At 61.9% G+C, this 22,865-nt stretch overlaps 1 protein-coding gene across 2 annotated transcripts in view; it reads left to right on the top strand.

Annotated features, from left to right (window-relative positions):
- The window catches only part of SLC13A5 (solute carrier family 13 member 5), a 20,729-nt gene extending 2,682 nt beyond the window's left edge, over positions 1–18,047 (top strand). For both annotated transcript variants that reach the window (XM_040453534.1, XM_040453533.1), the window contains exons 2-12: positions 3,318–3,446; positions 3,657–3,793; positions 5,855–6,039; positions 6,609–6,777; positions 7,792–7,914; positions 9,677–9,892; positions 10,593–10,693; positions 11,631–11,749; positions 13,798–13,959; positions 16,750–16,887; positions 17,552–18,047. In XM_040453534.1, coding sequence (XP_040309468.1) covers positions 3,348–3,446; positions 3,657–3,793; positions 5,855–6,039; positions 6,609–6,777; positions 7,792–7,914; positions 9,677–9,892; positions 10,593–10,693; positions 11,631–11,749; positions 13,798–13,959; positions 16,750–16,887; positions 17,552–17,683 — 1,581 coding nt within the window. In that variant the 5' untranslated portion in view covers positions 3,318–3,347 and the 3' untranslated portion in view covers positions 17,684–18,047. The remainder of the gene's footprint in view (positions 1–3,317; positions 3,447–3,656; positions 3,794–5,854; positions 6,040–6,608; positions 6,778–7,791; positions 7,915–9,676; positions 9,893–10,592; positions 10,694–11,630; positions 11,750–13,797; positions 13,960–16,749; positions 16,888–17,551) is intronic.
- The last annotated feature ends 4,818 nt before the right edge of the window (positions 18,048–22,865 follow it).

The raw sequence follows: 22,865 nt of genomic DNA, 5'->3' as shown, positions 1-22,865 counted from the left end.
GGCTCCCAGGCAGCCACTCTCTGCTGGTGCCCGGCCCTCCCCCCGGCTTTGCTCCTTTTCCACCTTGATCCTTCCTGGCTTCATCTCTGCTCCACTTCTTGGGTTTTCTCTGGGTCCTTCCCCGAGAAGGTTGCTCTTTAACAAAATAAACAATATGTTCATCCTATTGTTTGTTTTGTTAAAATTATTAAATAATTCTTTTTTTTTAAGTTTTTTTTTTATGTTTATTTTTGAGACAGACAGAGAGAGAGAGAGAGAGAGAGAGACAGAGCACGAGCAGGGGAGGGGCAGAGAGAGGGGGAGAGAATCCCAAGCAGGCTCCACAGTGTCAGCCCAGAGCCGGACGCGGGGCTCGAACCCACCAACCGCGAGATCACCACCTGAGCCAAAACTAAGAGTTGGACGCTCAACCGACTGAGCCACCCAGGTGCCCCAAAATTATTTAAAAATTCTTAATTGCAAGGTCTGTTACATATAATATGAACATGAAAACACCCTTAAGTGCCCTAACACACACCCACGCACAGATGTGCTCTCACCCACGTTTCCCCGTAAAGCACCGTGTCACAGACACCCTTGCTTGTTAATTAGTTTCATAATGAGCCATGGTTTTATTCACTTGTGCATCGGGCAGACGGCTGTTGACCCGCTGCGTGCTGGGCACTGCCCTGTGACTCCCACTGTCCACCTTTCTCTCGGAATTAAGCTCCCTTCCAGACGCATTCCCAGCGGGTTATATTTGGTGCCTCCAGGGACCGGGCCGTGAAAAGTGGTTACACATGTCACGTTGCTGAGTTTAGACGACATGAGTCACACCCAGCCCTCTCTGCACACCGGACGTTAATGGGTGCTCTTGGCTGGGCACGAGCCGGGAGAGGGCCAGGCTGGGAGTGGCGGGGGGTGTATCCGCGACCTTGCTGAGCATTGCTACGGCAGGATGATGACGAAGAGAAGGATTTGGGGACAGCGTTGCTGTTTTTAAAGTCTCTACAACGTACCTCCTTATTGTCCGCCGCTGGAGGGGATCATTCCTAGCCTCCCCCCGCCATGGAACCAAGGTGCAGACACATCAGGGACCCTGAAGGCCAGACAGTGGCAGACAGTAGACAGGGATCGGGTCTGTCTAGCACCAAAGCCTGGGCTTCTAACCGCGCTGCAGTCCTACCTTGAACCTTGCGACTCCAACCAGCATTGACCCCCGCAGGCCCCGGGCCCCGGGACGTCTGGCAAAGTCTGGGGACATTTTTACAATCACCCCTGGAGAGGGCCCTTTCTACTGGCGTCTAGTGGGGGCAGAGGCCACGGATGCTACGTCTACAGCTCAAGGCTGGCTCGGTCCCCCGCAGAACCGCTGGTCCCCACGCGGCAGTGTCCGGGCCGTCGGGCAGTGCCCTGGGGTGCTCCTGGGAGGCCGAAGGAAGTTTATTTTTTATGACTGGCAACACCGTCCAGATGGAGAATTTCCAGGTCTTGGTGCAGTGTTTCCTGCACACAGGAGGTGGTCTCCTGCCTGGGTGACGAGAAAGTGACCGTGCACAGGTGCATCTGCCGTCAGGTGGACGGCTCAGGCTCGGCTGGTCTGTCCCCGCATTGGTACTCGGCCAGCGGCCCCTGGGTGTCAGCCGGTGCTGGGTGCTGAGGACAGAGTGACCCACGGGCTTGGGCTCTGCCCCCAAGCTGGTCGCTGTTGGGTGTGTGTGCTGGGTGGGGGCCAGCCGTGACAGCCCAGGGTGTGAGCTGCTGGGGACACAGGGTGGGTGGGGCGGGGGAGGGGCCGGGGAGAACCCCGGAGCTGTGCAGCCAGCGGTCCCTCCAGGCCGGGGGTGGGGGGCGGTGTCTGTAGGGCCTGCTCCTCCCAGGGGGTCTCCTGAGCCCTGCTGAGGCATTTGGGTTTTGTCCTGAAGGCAACAGAAGGCTTTTAAGTGGGGGATGCCCCGAACAGATTCGCGGATTGGGAGAGGGAGCCACCGCGTGCGGGGCCGGACGTGGGAAGGTCAGAAGGGTGCAGGGGGGCGGTGGCACGGTGAGGGGCAGGGGCGGCCGGTGTGGCTGACTCGGGGGAAGGGCCGGGAGGGGGGAGAGGGCGGTCTGGGCGGGCACCCCAAATGCCAGCCTAGGGAGGCGGGCCAGGTCATCCCCGTCCCCGGAGGCGCTGGGGCCGGGGCCCCAAGTCCTACAGCCGGTGAGCGGCCGGCCTCCGGCTCGTGCCAGAACCAGGCCTGTCTCACCGCGAAGCCGAGGTCCCGGGGGCTACGCGGCTAACGGCACCGACGGACGGTCCGCCCAGGGCTCGACTCCACTCGGAAGCTCGAGGCCTCTGTGACGGGAGGTGCTGATGAGAAAGCCCAGTGGTAAAAACAAGCCTGAATACCCTGCGCCGGCGGTTCTCCGCGCGGGCCGGTTGGCAGCTAGTTTCCGGGAGCAGGCGCTGCGGGCAGCCCTTTGGGATGGCAGTGAGAAGCCGAAGCAGGAGTTGGGGCGAGCGGGTCCCCTGGAGACCGTGGGGCGGTCCCGACCTCCCGTGCCGGCCGAGAAGAAACACGTCCTCCACGGCAGGGGGCCAGGATCCCCGTCGCCTCTGCTGTTGTGAGCGTGACCGGCGCGTTACTAAACAGGTGCAGATCTTCCTGGACTTGGGACGGGGCTGTGTCCCCGTCAACCCACGGCCAGTGGAAGGTATCTAGGCGGAGAAAGCCTTCAGCCCCTGCCGTGGCGCCTGGAGCTCACCAGCCGGCCCCGCAGTCCAGGCACCAGCCTCTCCGACCTAAAGTGTCGAATGTCTTGTGCAATTCGTGGAGTGCGGTCCCGAGAGTGACAACCAGGAGGCCCGTGGGGGCGCAGAACGGTTGTTCTGAGCTGAGGCCGCTGTCGCCAGGGTCACAGAGGAGGCCGGCCGCTCGCGCGGAGCCCGGGGAATTCTAAATACGGATCCTACTTCGTGTGGCCACGTTGGCACCTTGGAGGGTCGCAAAACCGTTGGGTCGGACCGTGGGAAGCCAGGGGACCTCTGTGTTCTGTCCTCGTCCTCGATGTCGTCGTCCTCCCCCTCCCCCCTCTTCCTCCACGCCCCCTCTCTTCATCTGTCCTGCACAGGTGCGAGGGCTTGCCCAGGACCCAGCTGGGAGGCAGGGGCACGAGGTCCTGGGTCCCCTCGGGTCCTGGGCCGGGGAGGCCGTGCCGGTGGGGCGGCCCGAGGGCAGGCCCTCTGACTACGGCAGCCTGCTCCGGCTGTGCCCGCAGCCGCTGGCGGGGAGGGGGGGTGTGCCTGGTGGGGGAAGGGGGCACCAGGTGCCGAGGCCTCAGGGCTGCTCCTTCAGTTCGTCAGGTGTGCCTACGTCATCATCCTCATGGCCGTGTACTGGTGCACGGAGGTCATCCCCCTGGCCGTCACCTCCCTCATGCCGGCCTTGCTCTTCCCGCTCTTGAAGATTCTGGACTCCAAGCAGGTGAGCGCCCCCGGGGGCCCCCGGCGGCATGCTGCGTCTGCCCCGTGGCGCACTCCCCGAGCCCCTGTCGGAGCTGCCCGGCCCCCTGGGGACCCGACGGGTCTGGCCCGCGGACGGACCTCCTGACCTTCCGTCCCCACTCGGGCGGCCCGGCCTGCTGGCCGGTCCCGGGGCCGGGGTGGCCCTAATGGGCCCCGTGCTGTCCTCCAGGTGTGTATCCAGTACATGAAGGACACCAACATGCTGTTCTTGGGCGGCCTCATCATGGCCGTGGCCGTGGAGCGCTGGAATCTGCACAAGAGGATAGCCCTGCGCACGCTCCTGTGGGTGGGGGCCAAGCCAGCACAGTGAGCGCCCTCTCTCTCTCTCTCTCTCTCTCTCTCTCTCTCTCTCTCTCTCTCGGCACAGGGCTCTGCACGGCCGGGCCGGGGCGGGACGCGCCACACCAGATGCCCCGCGGGCGAGGGCCGGCCGCCAGGGCTTGGCAGGCAGTGGACCCCTGGGTGGCGCGTGTGAGCAGCGGGGAGTAAAGGTCCTCTGAATGCAGAAGAGACTGGGCAGGGAAGGCCCCTGTGTGTTCAGAGGACCTGGGGGAGGGGTTGCAGGTCCCGCAGGGAACCGAGCGGGTGGAGGCTGGATCAAGCAGGAAATGGGCGGGTCAACAGCCCAGTTCAAGGGGAAACAGAAAGGCCGCCCCTCCGAAGCTGGCACATGCACTCCCCCCGCCCCCCCGCCGCAGAGAAGCCACTATGTCATTTCCCCCCACCTCACTCAGTACCTCACTTTCTCATGGCTGCAAGGTCCCCCCTGCCCGCCACAGGCCTCTTCCCGCCATCCCATGGAGGTGACGATAGCGGGACCCCCTGGGTGTGGTGAGAGCACCTGCAGACCCCGGGCGGGCGGAGCACTTGACCCTGATCGCAGCACCTGCCACCTTGCCCTCAGGCTAAAGACTGCTGACGGCCACATGGGGGTCGGACGGGCCTGAGCCTCTAACTGGGGACTCAGGCCGCACCTTTCTCTTGGGGCTCCCTCAGTGAAGGCAGGCCTGTGTCCCTGTGTCTCCAGCCCGGCCTCCGGAGGCAGCGGCTGGTGAATTCCCGGTACATCCCTCCTGGGGAGTCCATGTGCCGGGGTCGTGCCGGGCACTCCCAGACCCCGGCCCCCGATCTGTCACGCTCCCTGGAGCTTCTGCAGGGAGCTTCTACGGGGTCAAATGCAGAGCCCCCGCGTAGTCTAGAGGCTTGAATTCTAGAATTCTCAGAATCCTCACTCTCGGGATCCTTGGAGGGTGTGGCTTCTCCACAAGCAGGTGGACCTCGTTCTGGAGTGAGCCGCACAGATTTGCCTTCCAGACCCGGGACGGCCGCACACTGGTCTCCACTCCTCCTGGGAGCTCGGGCTCCGGCCGTCCACGGCACTGCCCGTCCTGGGGGGGCTTTTTGTTGAGCCTCCGTGGGGTCTTGACTCATGCAGACGTGGCCTCCTCCTGGCCTCTGCTCTTCTGGGTCCATGGGGCCCACCTGCGTGGACACCTGTTGAACCTCCCTGGATCCTTCCTCGGGCCGGTTGGAGACCTCGGGGAGGGGTCTGGCCCACAGGAGCACGGAGACCACCAGCAGCGGAGTCCCATTCAGCCAACCCCCCCTCCCCCCCAGCCTTCCAGTCCCGGCCCTGGAGCCTCAGGGAAGAATCAGACCCTCCCTGCTCACAGCCAAAGGGGGAGCAGACGTGGGAATGTTCCTCCAGATCCGGCCAGAGACGAATGTCCCAGGGAGGCTGGGGGGTGGGGGAGGGGATGTGCTGGGCCCTGGTGGCGGGAGCTGGGAGGGAGGCCGCGGAGAAGGCTGCGGTCCGACAGGTTCTCCACGAGGAGCCAGTCTAGACGCTGGGGAAGGTGGGGTGTTACCAGTAAAGGGACATGTTTCCAGAACAGTCTGTGGTCCTGGTCCACTGCCGAGTGGAGGGGGCAGAGGGCGTGGATGGAGCGGGGGGGGGGCAGGCTCCCACCCCTGAGGGCTGGCCGCCCAGCCTGGTCACTCTGGGGCCAGCTCTCCCCACTGGGCCGGCTCCACCTGGATGTTGGCGCTCACTTGCTGGATGGGAGCCCCTTACAGCTGTGACTGGGTCTGAGGCTCTCGGTGACCCCGTAGCCGGCACAGGGGTGTCAGAATGTTTGTGGGGAGGGTTGTGGGGGGAGACACTATAGCTGTGACCCCCTCCGACACCATCCGGTCTCACACCGGCTTCCACGCCTCGGCCCCGGCCCCTGCCACCCCTGCAGGGCTGTCCCGTCCCCCGCTGGCTCCCGAGGGGGGGGGCCGGGGGAACCTGTGGCCTCCCTGCCCTCCCCACCTCTGCAGGCTGATGCTGGGAACCTCCCTCCCTGCCACCCCCCCCCCCAACAGGCTGATGCTGGGCTTCATGGGCGTCACGGCCTTTCTCTCCATGTGGATCAGCAACACGGCCACCACGGCCATGATGGTGCCCATCGTGGAGGCCATGTTACAGCAGATGGAGACCGCCGGCTCCGCCGAGGCCGGCCTGGGGGCCCTGGAGCTGGCAGACAAGGGCAGGGCCGGCCAGCTGCCAGGTGAGCCCCGGCCCGGGTGCCCCTCACCCCTGCCCGCACCTGCCCCTGCCCGGGGGGCCTCTGCTCCCACAGGCATCGGGGGGGGGGGCGGGGGGAGGCCCCGGGGCGGGCCAGAGAGCGCCCGTCTCATTCATTCTCTGCCGCGTTCACCGCACGTCCCCGGGGTGGGGGGGCGATGGCCTTGTCGCCGGGCCCCGGGCCGGGTTCCGGCTACAGAGGTGCACAGACACGCTCCCCGGGGACGGCAGAGCCCGGCAGGCCGGGTAGGGAGGCCCCCGGCGAGGCTCATCTGACCCAGGGATGCCTCGGCGGTCGGCCGGACGCCGAGGGAGCGCTGGAGAGGGACGGGCCTTGCGGGGAGAGAGGGCCCTGAGGTGGATTCGGAGGGCTGTCCCTGTCCCCCAGCGGAGGGAACAGCCTGAGCAGGGACAGGGCACCAGGAGAGAAGGGCATGTGTGAAGCTGCCGGATTTGTGTGGAGCTGAGCTCCTGGAAGGAGGTGGAGGCTGGCCGCAGGGGCCCGGGGCAAGGTCAGGCGCTGGAGCTCAGCCTGCCGCGTGCCCCCCACAGGGAGCCAAGTGACCTTCGAAGGGCCCCCCGAGGGGCTGCGGGCCGACCGCGACCGGAGGAGCGTGCGCAAGGCCATGACCCTGTGCGTGTGCTACGCGGCCAGCATCGGAGGGACCGCCACACTGACAGGGACGGGGCCCAACGTGGTGCTCCTGGGCCAGATGCACGAGTGAGTCACGGGCCTGCCTTCTGGGGACATAAGGAGGGCCCGGGGCCGGGGGGCCCCCAGCTCTCCTTCCTTCTCAGCTGGGGCCGGGGCTGGGGCCGGGGCCGGACAGCCCTGCTCGAGACCCCACAGGCTGGCTTCTGCTCTGGGGCGAGTCCTGCCCTCCTCCCCAGGCTCTCGCTCCGACGGGAACGCACCCTGAATACGGAGCTGAAGTCGAGGGAAACGACAGTGTGGCGCGAGAGGCCGGGTCCCCGTCAAACTTGCAGAAAACAGACACAGAAGCCCCCTGGCAGCGGGCTCGATGCGTTAACAACCCCGGCTGTTAACGGTGGTGCCCTATGGGAGGGTCACAGGTCAGGTTACTTGTTGCCTCTAAGCGCCCTTGAAGGGGCTGCAGAAAACTCTCAGGGCTGGTGGGCACGTTCCCGCCCTGGCCACAAAGGGACACAGGCCTTGAGGAATCTCCTCCTGGGCCCGGCTGGTGCGGGTGGGGCTGGGATCACCGAGTGAGGGGCCCTGACGGGCAGCTACCCGCTGGACCAGGCCAGCAGGCAGGACAGCTGGGAGGCGGGAAGGAGCCTAGCCCGAAGACACTTGAGGCCCAACACGCAGACTGTTTGGATCTTCGAGGACCTTCTATAACGATGGCCTTACCGTTCTCCCCGGAGTTCCTCTGGGAAAGGCAGCCGAGCGGGGAAGGCTGTGTCTAAGGGAGCCGGTGCCTGGGGGCAGAGGGCCGGCCGCCGCAGAAGTGACCCTCCGCCAGCCCCAGGAGGATCGGGAGGGTGGCTTTCCCAGGGCCCCCCCGCTCCCCCACCTCACCCGTGGAGCCCTGAAGCTGTTGGCCGGCTCCTGTGTGTAGGCGAGGCCCTGACTTTTGCGAGGTCCCCAGGGGGGCCCGGGTGCTCAGGCAGGGCGGTCAGCCACCCCCCGGTCTTGTTCTGTGTGTGGCGAGGCCCGGTCTCAGCGTCCACCCCGGGGCCACCGTGCACAGCTCTGTGTCTCTCCCTTCAGGTTGTTTCCGGACAGCAAAGACCTGGTGAACTTCGCCTCCTGGTTTGGCTTTGCCTTTCCCAACATGCTGGTGATGCTGTTGCTGGCCTGGCTGTGGCTCCAGTGCGTCTATATGAGGTTCAGGTGAGTGGGTCCGGTGCGTCCGTACGAGGCTCAGGCAAGCCCGTCTGGCCGGGGGTTAGGGCTTCAACATGGGAACGTGGGGGACACAGCGGAGTCCATAAGAGCCCCTCTTGGGGAGGCCGAGGGTTACTGCCCTTGACTGCCACGAGGCCCGGTGCAGCCAGGCGTCAGGGGCGCCAGCCTGAGCTGGGGGGCTGCCCGGGGCCCCGAGGCCCGCTGAGCTCCTGGCAGAGAGAGCAGGGGGCGCTGGGCTGGCCCCGAGGCCACAGGGGCACTGCCAGCGTCAGGGGATGTCATGTCAGGAACCCCAGCTGTGGCCCCCCAGCCTGGCGAAGCTTCTGCCGCCCTTCTGAGGAGGGCGGCCGCCTGTTTCTGCGTTCTGGGCTGCCGTGCCCACACTGCCAGCCCGCGGCTCCAGCCCCGTGGTCCTTGCTAACCCGACGCGGAGCCTGGTGGGTGGGCAGCTCCCCGGAGCCTCGCCAGGACAGCTTTTCCCACTCAGCCCCGATGGTGGGAGCAGCAGGCCGTGCCTGGAGCGTTTCGGGCCCCGGGGGTCCCTGCCCCAGGCTTCCTAGATGCCCTCACCGGATCAGGGGTAGCACCTGCCTCTTGCGGTGCCCTCATCCGGGTCCCGCATCTGGATGGTCCTGGGGATCAACCTCAGGTCGTGGGGCACGACCTCAGGGAGGCTGCCTCCAGCCTCCTCTAGGAAGCTCGTCCGGGAAGCCGCCTTCCGAGTTCACGAGTTCACGTCCAGCCCTGGGGTCCACAGGCCCCCAGCACTAACGGGACATCACAGCCGGCTCGTACCCGGCTTTCCTGAGCAGGCTATCCCCGGGGCCAGGGATGGGGGTTCCTCTGCGCATCTTCCCCGGCGACGCCCTTGGGGGTCCGAGGGCCTCCCCGCCCTGGCTCTGCAGCACTGGGTCAGGGGCTCTGTGGCGGCCATCCTACAGGACCCCGCACCCCCCGGCCCGGGTCTCCCGCGGGCAGCCCGACCCACCCGCCGGCATTGGGTGCCAGCCCGGCAGCCGCCAGATTAGCCCTGGGCCGGGAGCGAACCGCTTCATGTCAGGGAGGGGGCGTCTGGGAGGCGTGGCGGCAACGGCTGGGGGCCGGCACAGACGCCCACCTGCCCGAGGGAGTCCCATCTGCAGCCGCCGTGGAGTCGGTGCCGGACGTGTGGCACCGGACACGAGTCGGGCAGCTGAGAGCACCGGGTGGCCCCTTATCCCGGGAGCCGGCGTCACGAGAATAGCTCACAGACTGGCCCTTGGTGCCGATTCCGTGCACCCCTGCCCTCCCGGGAAGTGTGCCCCAGGGGTCAGGAGGCGCTCCCGCCAGGGAGGGCTCTCCAGGGACAGTCCTGTTGGCCTCGCCCAGTGCCTTCAGGCTGACGGGGGCTGGAATGCCCGGAGAATCCCGTGGGCCCGTGTCCGGGGCCCTGTGGCCCTGGCCGGCCCTTCCCACGGCTGAGGTACCCTTACAGCTGCCCAGGGATCCCTCCTCCTCCTCGTCCCTCGTGCCAGCACCTCCGGGGGAGGTCCTGCAGGGCGCACTGCGGTGGCCGTGGCCACAGGCTCCCGGGGAGCCCCCTCCGGCTCTGGGGGCGCCCTGGGCCACGCGCTGGGCACACCTAACGGAGACTTTCCCGCCCCGCGCCCTGCGGGGGAGGGCCGGCAGGTGAGGGCCGCCGTGGGCGACAGGCAGCGCCGTCTGACTGTCCGGCCGGCCTCGCCGCCTTCTGCCTCTGCACCTCCAGTTTTAAGGCGTCCTGGGGCTGTGGGCTGGAGAGCAGGCATCACGAGAAGGCCGTGTGTGAGCTGCTGCGGCGGGAGTACAGGAAGCTGGGGCCGTTCTCCTTCGCCGAGGCCAACGTCCTGCTCTGCTTCCTCCTGCTGGTCGGCCTGTGGTTCTCCCGGGACCCCGGCTTCATGCCCGGCTGGGTGTCGCTGGCCTGGGAGGAGGGCGAGACAAAGTAAGTTACGGGTTCCCCGGCCCCGCGCGTGACTTCTGCAGCGCTGCCTCGGTTCACGGCCGGTTCTCTTCTCCCCAGTCCTCGCGACAGGCCCGCAGACAGTTCCCGCTGGCCAGGCAGGGTGGCCGGGATGTGACGGAGAGAGACTTGCTGGGCCCGGAGCTCTAGCTTGCAAACTTCCGTTCTGCCGTCTCTCCTCCCTCTGAAAGCAGACGGAGTCCGGGGTCCAGGGCCTCTTTGGCCCGGAGGATGTGTGCTGCCTCCCTCCAGGTTGAGCTGTTCTGTGGCCAGAAGGAAGCAAGGTTGAGAAACACCCGTGTCCCAGACAAGGCAGGCCATGCGGGCGGGCGGACAGCTGCCTGTGGCCACCTGTGGCATTTGAAGGCTCTTGAGTTATCACCAAAGCCCTCGTGGGCACCCTGGTGAACCCAGGATTCCAGAGAGTCTGATGAGCAGAGGTCATGAGGCTCGTCCACGGAGCAGCACAGACCGAGAGGGAAGCCAGCGGCTGAGGGTCACCCAGCTGGGGGCAGAGCTGGGCAGAGACGTGGACATCCTGGTTTCCAGCCAGGGTTCCGTCTACACGGCCCTTAGGGCTCCAGTCCTCACGCTCGGCTGAGCCTGTAGACGCAGAGCAGGCTCATCGAGTGGTGATGGTCCCAAAACTGAGCTGGGCACGTCCGTGTGCTCTCTCTGCTAGGTACGCGTCTGACGCCACCGTGGCCACCTTTGTGGCCACCTTGCTGTTCGTAGTGCCTTCGCAGAGGCCCCAGTTCAACTTCCGTGGCCAGACGGAGGAGGGTAAGGGCCCCGGGAGCGTTCGTCAGGCCTTCCCTGGGGACTGTTTTCTGCAAATTCTTCTCTTGTGCCCTCCAAACGTTTGAAACCTTGGCAATATTATAAGAGAACCGACAGACGTTTCCAATTTCCCGCAAGGCCATCCATGCTTTTTCCGGTTTCTCTCCTCCGGTCTTTGCTGGGATGCATGTGTGTTACACGGGCCGCTCAGATTCCGGTTCTCGGTTGTTTGGGTTTTCGTGTCTTTACGGTATGATCACTTCCTGTTAATGCCACAGGCTTCACATCCATTTTCTCTAATTACGGCATCGTAGCGCATCGACGGGCGGAACTGTTCTCTCTTGTGTAATGTTCTGGCCATTTGGAATTTTCCGTTGCTATCAATTAGTGTTTTCAGGTGCATAGGTGTTTTTTTCTTTTTCTAAAAATTTTTTAATGTTTTTATTTATTTTTGAGACAGAGAGAGACAGAGCATGAGCAGGGGAGGGCAGAGAGAGAGGGAGGCACAGAATCGGAAACAGGCTCCAGGCTCCGGGCTGTCAGCACAGAGCCCCGACGTGGGGCTTGAACCACGAACTGTGACATCATGACCTGAGCCAAAGTCGGACGCTTAACCGACTGAGCCACCCAGGCGCCCCTAGGTGTTTCTTCTTTAGGATAAATTTCCAGGAGTCGTGTTATTGTAAGGGTATATATGCCAAATGGCTTTTCAAAAAGATTGGGCCAATGCGTATGCTCCCCAGGAGTGGGTGACAGCGTTACCCAGCATTTTTCACCAGCACTGGGTGTGGCGTTCATTGTGAGTTTCAGCTGAGGTGAAACCTCGCTCTGGGAGGGCGTCCCTGGTCCACACAGGCTTTGAATCCCCTGGAATCGACCTCTTTTGCTTCCCGCTGCCGCTCTGGCTTGTGTATGTGTGTCTTTTATTGTTTCTTCCCAGAAAGGAAAGCTCCATTTTATCCCCCTGCGCTGCTGACCTGGAAGGTGACCCAGGAGAAAGTGCCCTGGGGCATCGTGCTGCTGCTGGGGGGCGGCTTCGCACTGGCCAAAGGATGTGAGGTAACGCCCCCGGCTGCCGGCTGCCAGGGCCCCTCTTGCACAAGACGGCGTCAGAGACCTGAGGTGTCCCTCTGCCCACACCCCTGCTCTGTGCTCTGTGGCTCTGTGTCTGCTCCGCAGAACTGCATGCGTCTTGAGGACAGGGGACTCTGTCTCGTCACCGAGAGGTCCTGCAACACGGGCAGTGCCTGGAAGAGAGAAAGTGCTCTTTGAAAAATTGCAGAAACGAGTGAATAAGTGACCAAGAGAATAAGTTAACCAAGAGAGGCAGGGGACGCTGTGAGGGCTGCCCCGGGGGTTGGCGATAATGATGTCTGCTTTGATTTGTTCTGGGAGGTCTTTCTTTCGAGTCCCTGTGACCACTTCCACCACTACACCTGGTTCTTTTACTTGATGAGTTCCTTGTTGATACAGTTGACATTTAAGCATTTTTCTCTACATAGGTATGTAGCAACACAGAAGGAGAGGACTGGCGTTTAGGAGAAAACACACACAAATGAAACTTCCTTATTTCTCTTCCTCCCCAGTAGGGAAGAAGTAAGGTTGAGGGAGAGATGAGCCAGCTTCGTGCTGATATCCATCCACCCATCCAACTGTCCGTCCATCCATCCACCTGTCCATCCATCCATCCATCCGTTTTTCCTTCCTTCCTTCCTTCCTTCCTTCCTTCCTTCCTTCCTTCCATCCCTCCAACTGGCTGTCCGTCCATCCATCCATCCATCCATCCATCTGTCCATCTGCCATCCATCCGTCCATCCATCCATCCTTCTTTCTGTCCATCTGTCCATCCACCCATCATCCATCCACCCATCCATCCATTCATCCATCCACCCATCTATTTTTCCTTCCATCCATCCAACTATCTGTCCATCCATCCATCCATCCATTTATCCATCTGTCCATCTGTCCATCCATCCATCCATCCATCCACCCTTCCATCCGTCCATCTGTCCATCCATCCATCCATCCATCCAGGAATAGAATGTCATGGACAAATTTGGTCTATCTTATTTCTGCTGTTCCCTCAGCATCTAGAATAGAGCCCAGTGCATAGCAAGGATATAAATATCTTTTGGATGAACAAATGCATTCATCTGGTCACCTCATCCATCCATCTGTTATCTCCCATTCATTCATTCCTTCATTCATTCATTCATTCATCAAACATTCCCTTTATGTCCCTGTTAAATCAGTCTGAGCATTACAGAGGAGATTGATATATGTCCCTGCTTTTGAGGCCTTTGCAGCCTGGCGAGGGGGACGTATCTGGAAAAGCATGTCAGGGAGAAGTGACACTTGAGTGAAGGGGGAAGTGTGCCGTTTCTAGTGCAGGAGCAGCAGAAGAGGAGGCTGGTGCAGCCACTCCGCCGGGGGTTACAACAGAGAGAGTGAACTTACTGTGAAGACAGTGGGTGACCACTGAAGGGTGGTGGCCGCGGCGAATCAGTCAGATCTGCACTTGGGAAAACACCCTGAGGTCGAGGAGACCTAGCAGGGAGGCGTTGAGGGAGATCCAGCAGGCGCCCCATACAGTCGGTCGTCCAACCCAGTCTCAGAGCGTGAGGCCCCGTGAGCTGTTCTCTCCTGAGACTCGCTCCTGCTCTAAATCCCCAGTGTCTGCCTCGGATCCCTCTCCTGAGCGTGGAGAGCTACCGGGGGCTGAGAGGAGATGGTGATGAGGAGCTCTGGGTGACCGGGTGGCTGAGTGGGCATAAGGAAGAAGGGGACAGGGACCCCAGGGCGGTGTCCAGCTTCCCAGGGTGGGCGGCAGGTGTATGGGAGCCCCGGGGAGCAGACTCTGGGCCAGAGAGAGTGAATTCAGGTAGAGGCATGTTGAGTGTCACTGGGCCAAAATTCAGTTATAGACCAGCTGGGCTGGAAACAGATTTAGGAGACAGCAGGGCGAGGGTAGGGATTGAGGGTGTGGCCTCGTGGAGCCCACCCATGGCTCTTATGCAGAGAGAGAGTCAGACTTGCAGGAGGGGCTGAGCTCCCGGGCCTGCAGCCTTTGGTGACTGCCCCCCCCCCCCCCCGCCTCTGCTTTCAAGGCCTCGGGGCTGTCGGAATGGATGGGGGAGCAGATGGAACCCTTGCACTCTGTGCCCCCGGCGGCCATCACCTTGATCCTGTCCCTGCTTGTTGCCGTGTTCACCGAGTGCACGAGCAATGTGGCCACCACGACCCTATTCCTGCCCATCTTCGCCTCCATGGTGAGTGACCCACCAGGAAGGGGACCCTTAGCCGTCATGGCACAAGAAGCCGCCAAGCTGGGACCGTGTCCTGGGTCCCTGAAGGCACGGAGCCCAAACACGTTTTGCGGGCCTGGGCCTCTGAGCCTCTGATGACCCTCGGTCTCTGTCCTCGGGTCCTCCGCGGTCCCCAAAGTGCACAGCAAGAACCAGGCCCTCAAAATCCATTTATAAATGTGGCTGGTTATTTCTCAAGCTGAGGAGACAGGATTTGCGGGCCAGTGTCATGGGGGTGTTGGAGGGTCTGGAGCATGTAGCCCGGGGTGTGCACGAGGGCAGCCGGGCGGGGCCGCCAGGAAGAGACCCTGGGGGACTGGGTCTTGGGGAGGCGGGAGGGAGAGGACGGTCAGGGCGGGGGCGGGGGGCGGTGCCAGGCTAGAGGTCTGTGCTGTGGGCAAGCATGTGCGAGCCGGAACTCAGGAGGAGGCAGGGCACGGAGAGGCTGTGATCTCTTACGCTTCCTTCCAACGCCCATCGCGCGGCGGTCCCGACCTCAGGGTGGTGCAGCAGGAGGCTGGGCTGGCGGTCGGAGGACCTGGGTCCAAGCTGTGGTTAGGGCCAAGTAAGAGGGGGGCCGTGGAAATCTTCTGTGGGCGACAGCCCGAGCCTGGGAGAGACCGTGGTTGTCACCCTGGAGTCAGGAGTCTGAGCCAAGAGCTCAGGATTCAAGTCAGTAGATTTCCACTCTGTGCCCCGGCGTCCGCGTGCATGGAAGTAAAACCCAGTGGTTTTGTCCTTCCGTTCCGGGCAGGGATGAAAGTGTTGGAACTCGGTTCCCCTAAGCAGCCTGCTGGGCCAGCACTGGTGAGCGCCCCCCGTCCCCGGGAAAGGCCTCCAGCCCAGAGCCAGACAACTGGAGGTCTTCACCTGGGGGTGTGGCCAGGCCCTTGGAAGACAGGCTTTCCTAGAAGCAGAAGCCCACGGTACCTCTGAGGCCCCCGGAGCCCCGGCCTCAGCACCCACCCCAGGAGAGGGGGCAGGCGGCGACCCCCAAGCTGGGTCACAGAGGCACGTGGGGTGCATACACCGTGCACATCCAAGGCCAGGACGAAAGGGGGGTCAGGACACAGACGGGGGCCCTGCCTGGGCCTCTCAGCCCTCCCCAGAGGGCGTGTGCCCGGGCGTGGCCTTTCCTGAGACCTGTTTACCCACAGGAACCCTAACCTGAGGTCCACCCCAGCAATTTCATGTCTGGGAATGTATCTCGGGAAGATCTCCAGAGGTGCTCATTCCAGAACAATCCATCACAGAGTTACTTGTTACAAAAATATTTTCATAACAGCAGAGGATTGGGGAGATTAAATATCAAGCATGGGCGGGGGATCACAGCTTTGAAGGGTATTTAGAGTTGAAAACATGATACTTACACGTGGCTAACAAATGTCCAGTAACGCCAGACCCTGACCCCCCAGCTTCCATTTCTGTTATTAACGTCTTTTTAAAATTTTTTAAAAATGTTTATTGATTTTTTTTTTTTAAATTTTTTTTTTCAACGTTTTTTTATTTATTTTGGGGACAGAGAGAGACAGAGCATGAACGGGGGAGGGGCAGAGAAAGAGGGAGACACAGAATCGGAAACAGGCTCCAGGCTCTGAGCCATCAGCCCAGAGCCCGACGCGGGGCTCGAACTCACAGACCGCGAGATCGTGACCTGGCTGAAGTCGGACGCTTAACCGACTGCGCCACCCAGGCGCCCCTGTTTATTGATTTTTGAGAGAGACAGAGCACGACCGGGGGAGGGGCAGAGAGAGAGGGAGACCCAGAATCCGAAGCAGACTCCAGGCCCGGAGCTGTCAGCATAGAACCCGACTTGGGGCTCGAACTCATGAACCATGAGATCATGATCTGAGCCAAAGTCAGACGCCCAACCGACTGAGCCCAGGTGCCCCTCTGTTATTCATTTCTTAGGTATCTTTCTGGATGTATCACACACACACACACACACACACACACACACTCTTTTTAAACCAATGGCCTCATTCTGTGGTCCTGCTCTGCACCTGAATTTTGTTTTCCTGTGCTGTCATTCTTCACAGCCCCAAGCTGTCCCCTTGTTTGTAGGTACGTTTTCATTTAAGCAGCCTGCTTCTGCGGCCACCGGCTTAGGGATGAGTCTGTCTCCTGAGTGCTTTGCTGATATAATGTTGCACAGGCGTCTGTCGTCACGTGCACATAAATCTGCACGAGGGATCATCGCTAGTTTCGATAGACACGAACAAATATTGTGAGCTGTAGTATTTATTCGTCCATTCAGCAAACAGTTAACGAACATCCACTCGGTGCGGGGCGCTGTCTGATGTGGCTGAATTTTAAGCTGTAGAGTAAAAAGAGGTATCGAATTCCGTATGCAAAACGATCCCAGACATGTGTAAGAGCACGTGTGTGCGTAGGTGAGGAGACGCGGGCCCTCTAGGTCCATGGCAGGCGGACAGCCATGTGCTCACGTGGGCTGCGGGGACGCCGCGAGATTCGGTGTGGCCTGAGCACCCGGCATGGTCTGTGGCATGTAGCTGGTGCCCAGGAAGTAGGTGTTGAATGGACCGAGGGGGCCTTTGGGAAGGCCTCCCCGGGAGGTGGCTGCGGGTTCAGCCTTCAGGGCCCAGCAAGGTTCTTATCGAGACCCGTGCCGACAGGAAGAGGGGCCGGCGGGACAGAGGCACAGGGCGCATTAGGGGGACGCGTTTCAGAGAGACGGTCCCTGGAGCCTTCGGCGCCTGCGTGTGTGACCCGTGGCGCCGTGTTTCTCCCCAGTCACGTTCCATCGGCCTCAACCCGCTGTACGTCATGCTGCCCTGCACCCTGAGCGCGTCCTTTGCCTTCATGCTGCCCGTGGCCACCCCGCCCAATGCCATCGTGTTTGCTTACGGACACCTCAAGGTTTCTGACATGGTAACGCACGACTCCCGGCTGGCGTCAGGGGTACCGACCGGTGACAGCCACGACCTGTGCGTTTGCATGCATGTGCTCCTTTGCTTCTTTTCTGAGACGTTCTCACGTTCCGGGGACCGCTCTGCCCCCAGAGGTGGGAGGTGAGGCGTGGAAGCTCTCACCTGGGGAGCCCTCACTGAGCCCTCGGAAAGGGTGAGGGCGGGGGTCCCGCGAGGCCGTGACGGGCTTCCAAGACCCGCAGGAGCCCGCGAGGACAGTCAGGAGAAGCAGGGAGGGGGCGAGAGAGGCCACCGCCTGGGAGCGGGGGATGTATGTCCTGGACGCAAACGCAGACAGAGGACGACCCCCTCCTTTCTGCTTTGGCTCCATCACCTGGGATGGGAGGGGGAGGCCAGAAAGGAAGGCCCTCGTGGTCACAGAGCCTCCGCTGGGCCTCAGGCCGCCTCCCCGAGGCTGTTTCCAAATGCTGGCCTGGGTGTGGAGGTTTCCCGGAGGCTCTGAGCACCGAGGATACCTGCCGACCCGCCTTGCTCTGCCTGGGGGCCGGCTGAGCACATAGCACAGAGCACGGCCCAGGGACGGAAGCCCAGCAGACCAGCCGGTCACGGCTGTTCTGACGGCCCGGCCCACCCGGGGGTGCTGACTCTGACCCGTCTTTTTCCAGGTGAAAACAGGACTCATGATGAACATAATCGGAGTCTTCTGTGTATTTCTGGCTGTCAACACGTGGGGACGGGTCATCTTTGACTTGGACCATTTCCCTGACTGGGCTAACCTGACACACGCGGAGACCTAGGGAGAGCCTCGCGACCCGGCACACCGCCCCCACCCTCCTGAGGACACGAACCTCCCAGCACACCTCCCGGCACAAGTTTGGGGTTCGCTCCCCAAAGCGATCCAGTGATGCCCACACCCCCACGGAGACCCAGCCTGGGGGCTCCATGCAGAGCTGGGGGGGGAGGGCTCTGCAGGGCGGGAGAGGGGGGGACTCTCCCGGGGGCCTGCTGTCACTCCTGGGACAGGGATCAGGACACAGGCTCCTGTCCCAGCTCGGCCGCCAGCCGGCCCCAGGCTGGGGTCTGGCGTCATCTAAGGGGGACTCTGATCGCAGCTTGGGAAGCGAGAAAACAGCCTCCAGAGCCCGTCCCTCTTCCGGCGTCTCCTGGGCTCCTCCGCTCCTTCCTGTCACTCGGCAGGGGCCACCCGGCCCGGGGACGGCCGCTGGGGTCGGAGCCTCTGGGACCCGTGGGGACCGTGTTGCGGCCACACGAGGGTGAGGACTTTGGCTGACATTAGCCACCGCACACCGCTGGCTAATCTCCCCTCCTGGCCTCGCCCCGTGTCAGCGGACGACGCGGACCCTTGCGCAGCCCTCCCACGCACCCCTTCTGTTGTCCGGGCCCACGTATGCTCGGACCCCCGGACCAGGGCCCCCTGCACCCCTGATCCTGCAGGCGGTGAGCCCAGCCTTGGGGGTGCTTTTCCTGACACCCCACGTGGTCGTGGCCGCACTCCACGTACGGGCGGCCGTGGCCCCTTTGGGGCCACCGGTGGGGATCCGGGTGCTCCTGCACCCGCAGGCCCGGCATGGACACAGCTGCTGACGGCCAAGAGCGGGTCCCCACAGGGTCTCCCTGCCGGAGTTTCAGCTCCCCGCCGCTGACTGGTGGCCACAGAGCTGAGGATAAGCAGTGCTCGGCGGTCCCTGGGCTGACAGCATCTGGTGCCGCCGGGGGCGAGGACGGCAGGGCGGCGCGGGGACCCCCGCCCGCCAGCCTCCTTGGCCGCTCTGGAAGCAGAAGCACGTCAGGATCCTTGACGGCATTTTTCAGGGCAGGACACCATTCAGGACTCAGGGCAACGCCCTCGGGGACCACGCTCCCGGGAGGGGATCGTTCTGGGCCCTGCCCCGCGTGCCTTCCACGGACAGGGGCGCTGGCTCTGGGAGGGGGCAGGTGGGTGAGTGAGCCTTACTGGCCGCCCACCTCCCGTCCCCGGTGCTGCCCCGGGATCTGCACCTGGGTCCCCGCGGCAGCCACATGGGCTGGGCCGGTGTTATCCTCACTTGTCTGTCGAGGACACGGGCTCCGAGGGGCCAAGTCATGTGTCCAAAGTTGCGTCCAGGTTGGCGGCAGTTAGGGCTCCATCTGGACCTTCCACCTTGGTGTCCACTGCTCCCCATCTGGCCGAGAAGGGCCTGGCCCCCAGGGGCCTGTCGGGGACAGTGGGGGGCCACGGGTTCGGGGAAGAGAGTCGCACCGGGGCCCTCACCGCTGCCTCCTCAGAGGCGGGCTCAAGACAGCACGGGGCGTCTGTGTCCGAGGGAGCAAAGTGTCCAGTTGGGGAGAGTGTGAGGACGGCCGGCTGCTCCTCCAAGGTGAGGGGATGTGTCCGTGCCCCTGTCCGGCGGCCCCGAGGGTCTGGGCCCCCCGCCGGCCGGGAGCTGGGACGTTGGCCGGGCCAGAGGGGCCGCTGTGGGTGCGGCCGGTGGACACGCCCAGAGGGTGGTCGTGAGCGAGGTCACGAAGGCCGTCCAGGGGGCCTGGCTGGGGGCTGGGGGCAGGGGGGCTCCAGCTGGCTGACAGGAAGCTGGGCGGGGGCTTCCGGAGAGCAGACCCTCGGGCTGGGGACCCTGACCACAGGCTGCTTCCACACAACTTCTCCCGAAGCCGCGCGCGCCCCATTATGGCCAGTGCCCGCCAGGACTGCGTCCGGCTGCAAAGTAACCGTCGGGCGTGTGGCGTCCCCGGGACAGGAACTCTGAGGTCGATGGCCCTGGACTCCCGAGCACGCGGAGCTTTCACTGTGACGCTTGCCCCTGCGGCCCCTGGCACCGGAGGCGGGAAGAAGGGGGCGTGAGGTCTGCTGCGTCTTCCCCGTTTACCAGGAAAGCAGACGCTTTCTCCGAAGGCCCGAGTCTCCCCTCCAGGGGCTGCCGGCCACAACGTGGCCACGGGCCACCGTTAGGCGGGTCGTGGACCCAGGGCAACCGGGGCGGCGTCAGGACGTCAGGAGACCGGTCGGGACCCCTCTCCCGGGCCTGGGGAGTGGGCCCGCGTTTCCTCCACCCACCACAACGTCGGGGTTCTGACAGGAAAACGGTGGGGGTGCTGCTGGGCCGCTAATCAACAGGGCTGCTCTGGCCCCTCCGAGGGCCCTTCCCCAAGGGACCCACGGCTCCCCTCACCCACCGCCGCCCCCACCCGGTCTTCGCCATTTGCCGGAAGGCCTCTCACACCTCTGCCCCGTCAACATTTTGCCTCTGAGAGGTTCTGCCCAAGACCCTTGTTCTCTCTTCTCGGCACCTGCCTGGACGTTTGGGCCCGAGGTTCACTGAGCACGCGGTCCTGACCGGGACGGCTCTCTCAGCCGTGTGGCCGGGGACTCACGACCCCACGGGGGTCCCGCGCATTGCCCAGGTTGTGCAGTGTCTACCCCCGTCCCCTAGGCCGAGAGCTTCCTCAGGGAAAGGCCCCAGCCTCCCCCACTGGCAGGGCCACTGAGCCGACGTGTCCCCGGGACGGGTGACCGGTCCCTCCTCCCCACCGTCCGTTCCACGGTGGCCGACGAGGGACAGTGAGTCATCTGCTCTGGGCCCCGAGCAGGGATGAGCTCGGCAGCCTGGAGTCCAGCCTCAAAGTGAACACTCAGTGGGCTGCTTGGTGGCTTGTCCTCGGAAAAGTGAAGACCAGACCCAGGACTGCCTGGAGGTCCTGCTCGTGGCTCAGAACCCCTTCTTCTAGGTGCTTCTCCCTCAGGTCCTATGGCCTCTTAGGAGCTGTACCTCCCAACCCACCAGGGAAGCTTCCTCTCACACACACACCAAAAACTAGAAGTTTCCACCCGCTCACCCCCCCGCCGCCCCCCCGTGTCACGAGCTGGGTTTTCACATTCTTCAGTGGAAATCTGACCATCTCGGGCTGAAATCCTCACAGTCCGGTATTGGGTTTATTTCTCTTGGTTCCCTGGTTCAGGATTCAGCTTCTCCCTTCCCTGGTCTGCTTGTCCAGATGCCCACGTCCACCCTGAGCGACGCAGGCTGCCCCCGGCTGGCCACCGTAAGGCAGCGTTTATGGCCCCGCTTCCAGAGAAATCCCAGACTTGAGTCTCGGAATGCTGTTACCCGGTTGGGAAAGTCTGGCTGGTTTTTGTATTTAAAAAGTTAACACCAACACGGTACAAGAAATTCCAACGGTACAAAACAGCGTTGAGATGTGCCCTCCACGCCGGACCTCAGGGCCTCCAGCCCCTCCGGAAAGGGGTTCGCCAACAGTGTCTTCCACATCCTTCCAGAAACATCTCGTATATATGAGCTGTTGAAATAGATGTACATCCTCCTTATCACACGGGGCATGCTGTATGCAATGTCCTTATTCCCGCCACTCCCCTTAATTTATTTGGAGATCATTCCATTCCAGGGCATGTTAGGTTTGACTCGTTTCTATGTCTTTCCATTCTGCGGTTAATTTTGTTTTTAAATTGAGGTGAAATTAAATCCAGTGAATTGTACGGGTCTTGAGTATACAGCTCAGTGTTTTAAGCAACCGTCTACACCTTGTAAGCGACATCGCCGCCCCCACCCCCTACCCCGGCCTACGTTCCCGCCTCCCTCCGCCTGGAAGGCCGTGGCCCTTCCCGTAACCCACCCCCTCCCCCAGGCAGCCCCTGTTCCCGTAAACCTCCCTTACCGCGGGCTAGCTTTGCTCGTTGAACTTCATACACACACGGATCCGTAAAGTACACACCCTCTTGTGTCTGACGTATTTGCTGAACCGAATGCTTCTGGTAACTCACGCTGGTCGCTGTTGCTGAGTGGCGATCTGTCGTGCGAACAGGCTACAGTCTGTTTACTGTCCTTGGGTGGACCTTTGGGGTGTTCCAGTGTGGGGTTATTACCAATAAAGCCGTTACCTTCTCTGCACGGGTCTGTTTGTGGACGTGGGTTTTCGTTTCTCCTGGGCACGGGCCTAGGAGTAAGCCCCAGGCTTTTTAAAAGCTGCATCGTACTCCGTTGTAAGAATGTACCGTCCGACGCTGTAGTGAACGTGCCTGGACTTACATCTGCATGAACCTACTCTCCCAGGATGGCAGGCTGCAGGGAAGGGCGTGTGCATTTAAACCTGGGACAGATGCTGCCCAACGGCTTTCCAAAGAGGCTCTGTGTGAGGCCCTACTGTCGCACATCTTAGCAACTCCATGTACGATCAAGCTTCTCGAGCTTCGCTAATGTGACCATTGAAGAATACTAACTCATGATTTTCAATTTTTTTAAAAATTTTTTGAATGTTTTTATTTATTTTTGAGACAGAGAGAGAGAGAGACAGAGCATGAGCAGGGGAGGGGCAGAGAGAGAGGAAGACACAGAATCCACAGCAGGCTCCAGGCTCCAAGCTGTCAGCACAGAGCCCAACACGGGGCTCGAACTCACAAACCGTGAGACCGTGACCTGAGCCGAGGTCGGACGCTTAACCGACTGAGCCTCCCAGGCGCCCCTCGATTTCTTGAAATTACGTAGAACAAGGAACATGAATTTGTTCCCCACATATTTATAAACCATTTGTGTCTCTTTTTGGTGAACCCCCTTTTCCCATTTTTCTTCAAAAGTTTTTTAAAAGGCCTTTCCTTGGGGCCTTTTTTGGGTGGCTCAGTCGGTTGAGCATCTGTCTGACTCTTGATTTCAACTCAGGTCATGATCTCAGGGTCTTGGGATGGAGCCCCACGTCAGGTTCTGAGCGGACAGCACGGAGGCAGATTGGAATCCCCCCTCCCCCCGCCGCCGTCCCTCTCTAGCTCACTATCTCTCTATCTCAAATACACATGAAAAAGTAAGTTTTTTTAAAAGGTCTTTTTTTATTCATTTGTAAGAACTCTTTATATATTAAGGACACTAGTCATTTGGCATAGGAATGTTCATAGTCTATGTTAAGATCTGGTGAAGCTCATTACTCTCTGCTTATTCTTCTCTGTAATCTCCCTCA

The sequence above is a fragment of the Herpailurus yagouaroundi genome, unplaced genomic scaffold, assembly GCF_014898765.1.
Source record: "Herpailurus yagouaroundi ecotype Mexico unplaced genomic scaffold, PumYag 208, whole genome shotgun sequence".
Classification (NCBI taxonomy): Eukaryota; Metazoa; Chordata; class Mammalia; order Carnivora; family Felidae; genus Herpailurus; species Herpailurus yagouaroundi.
Note: the sequence above shows the minus strand (reverse complement) of the source record. Positions and strands in the feature narration are given on the sequence as shown.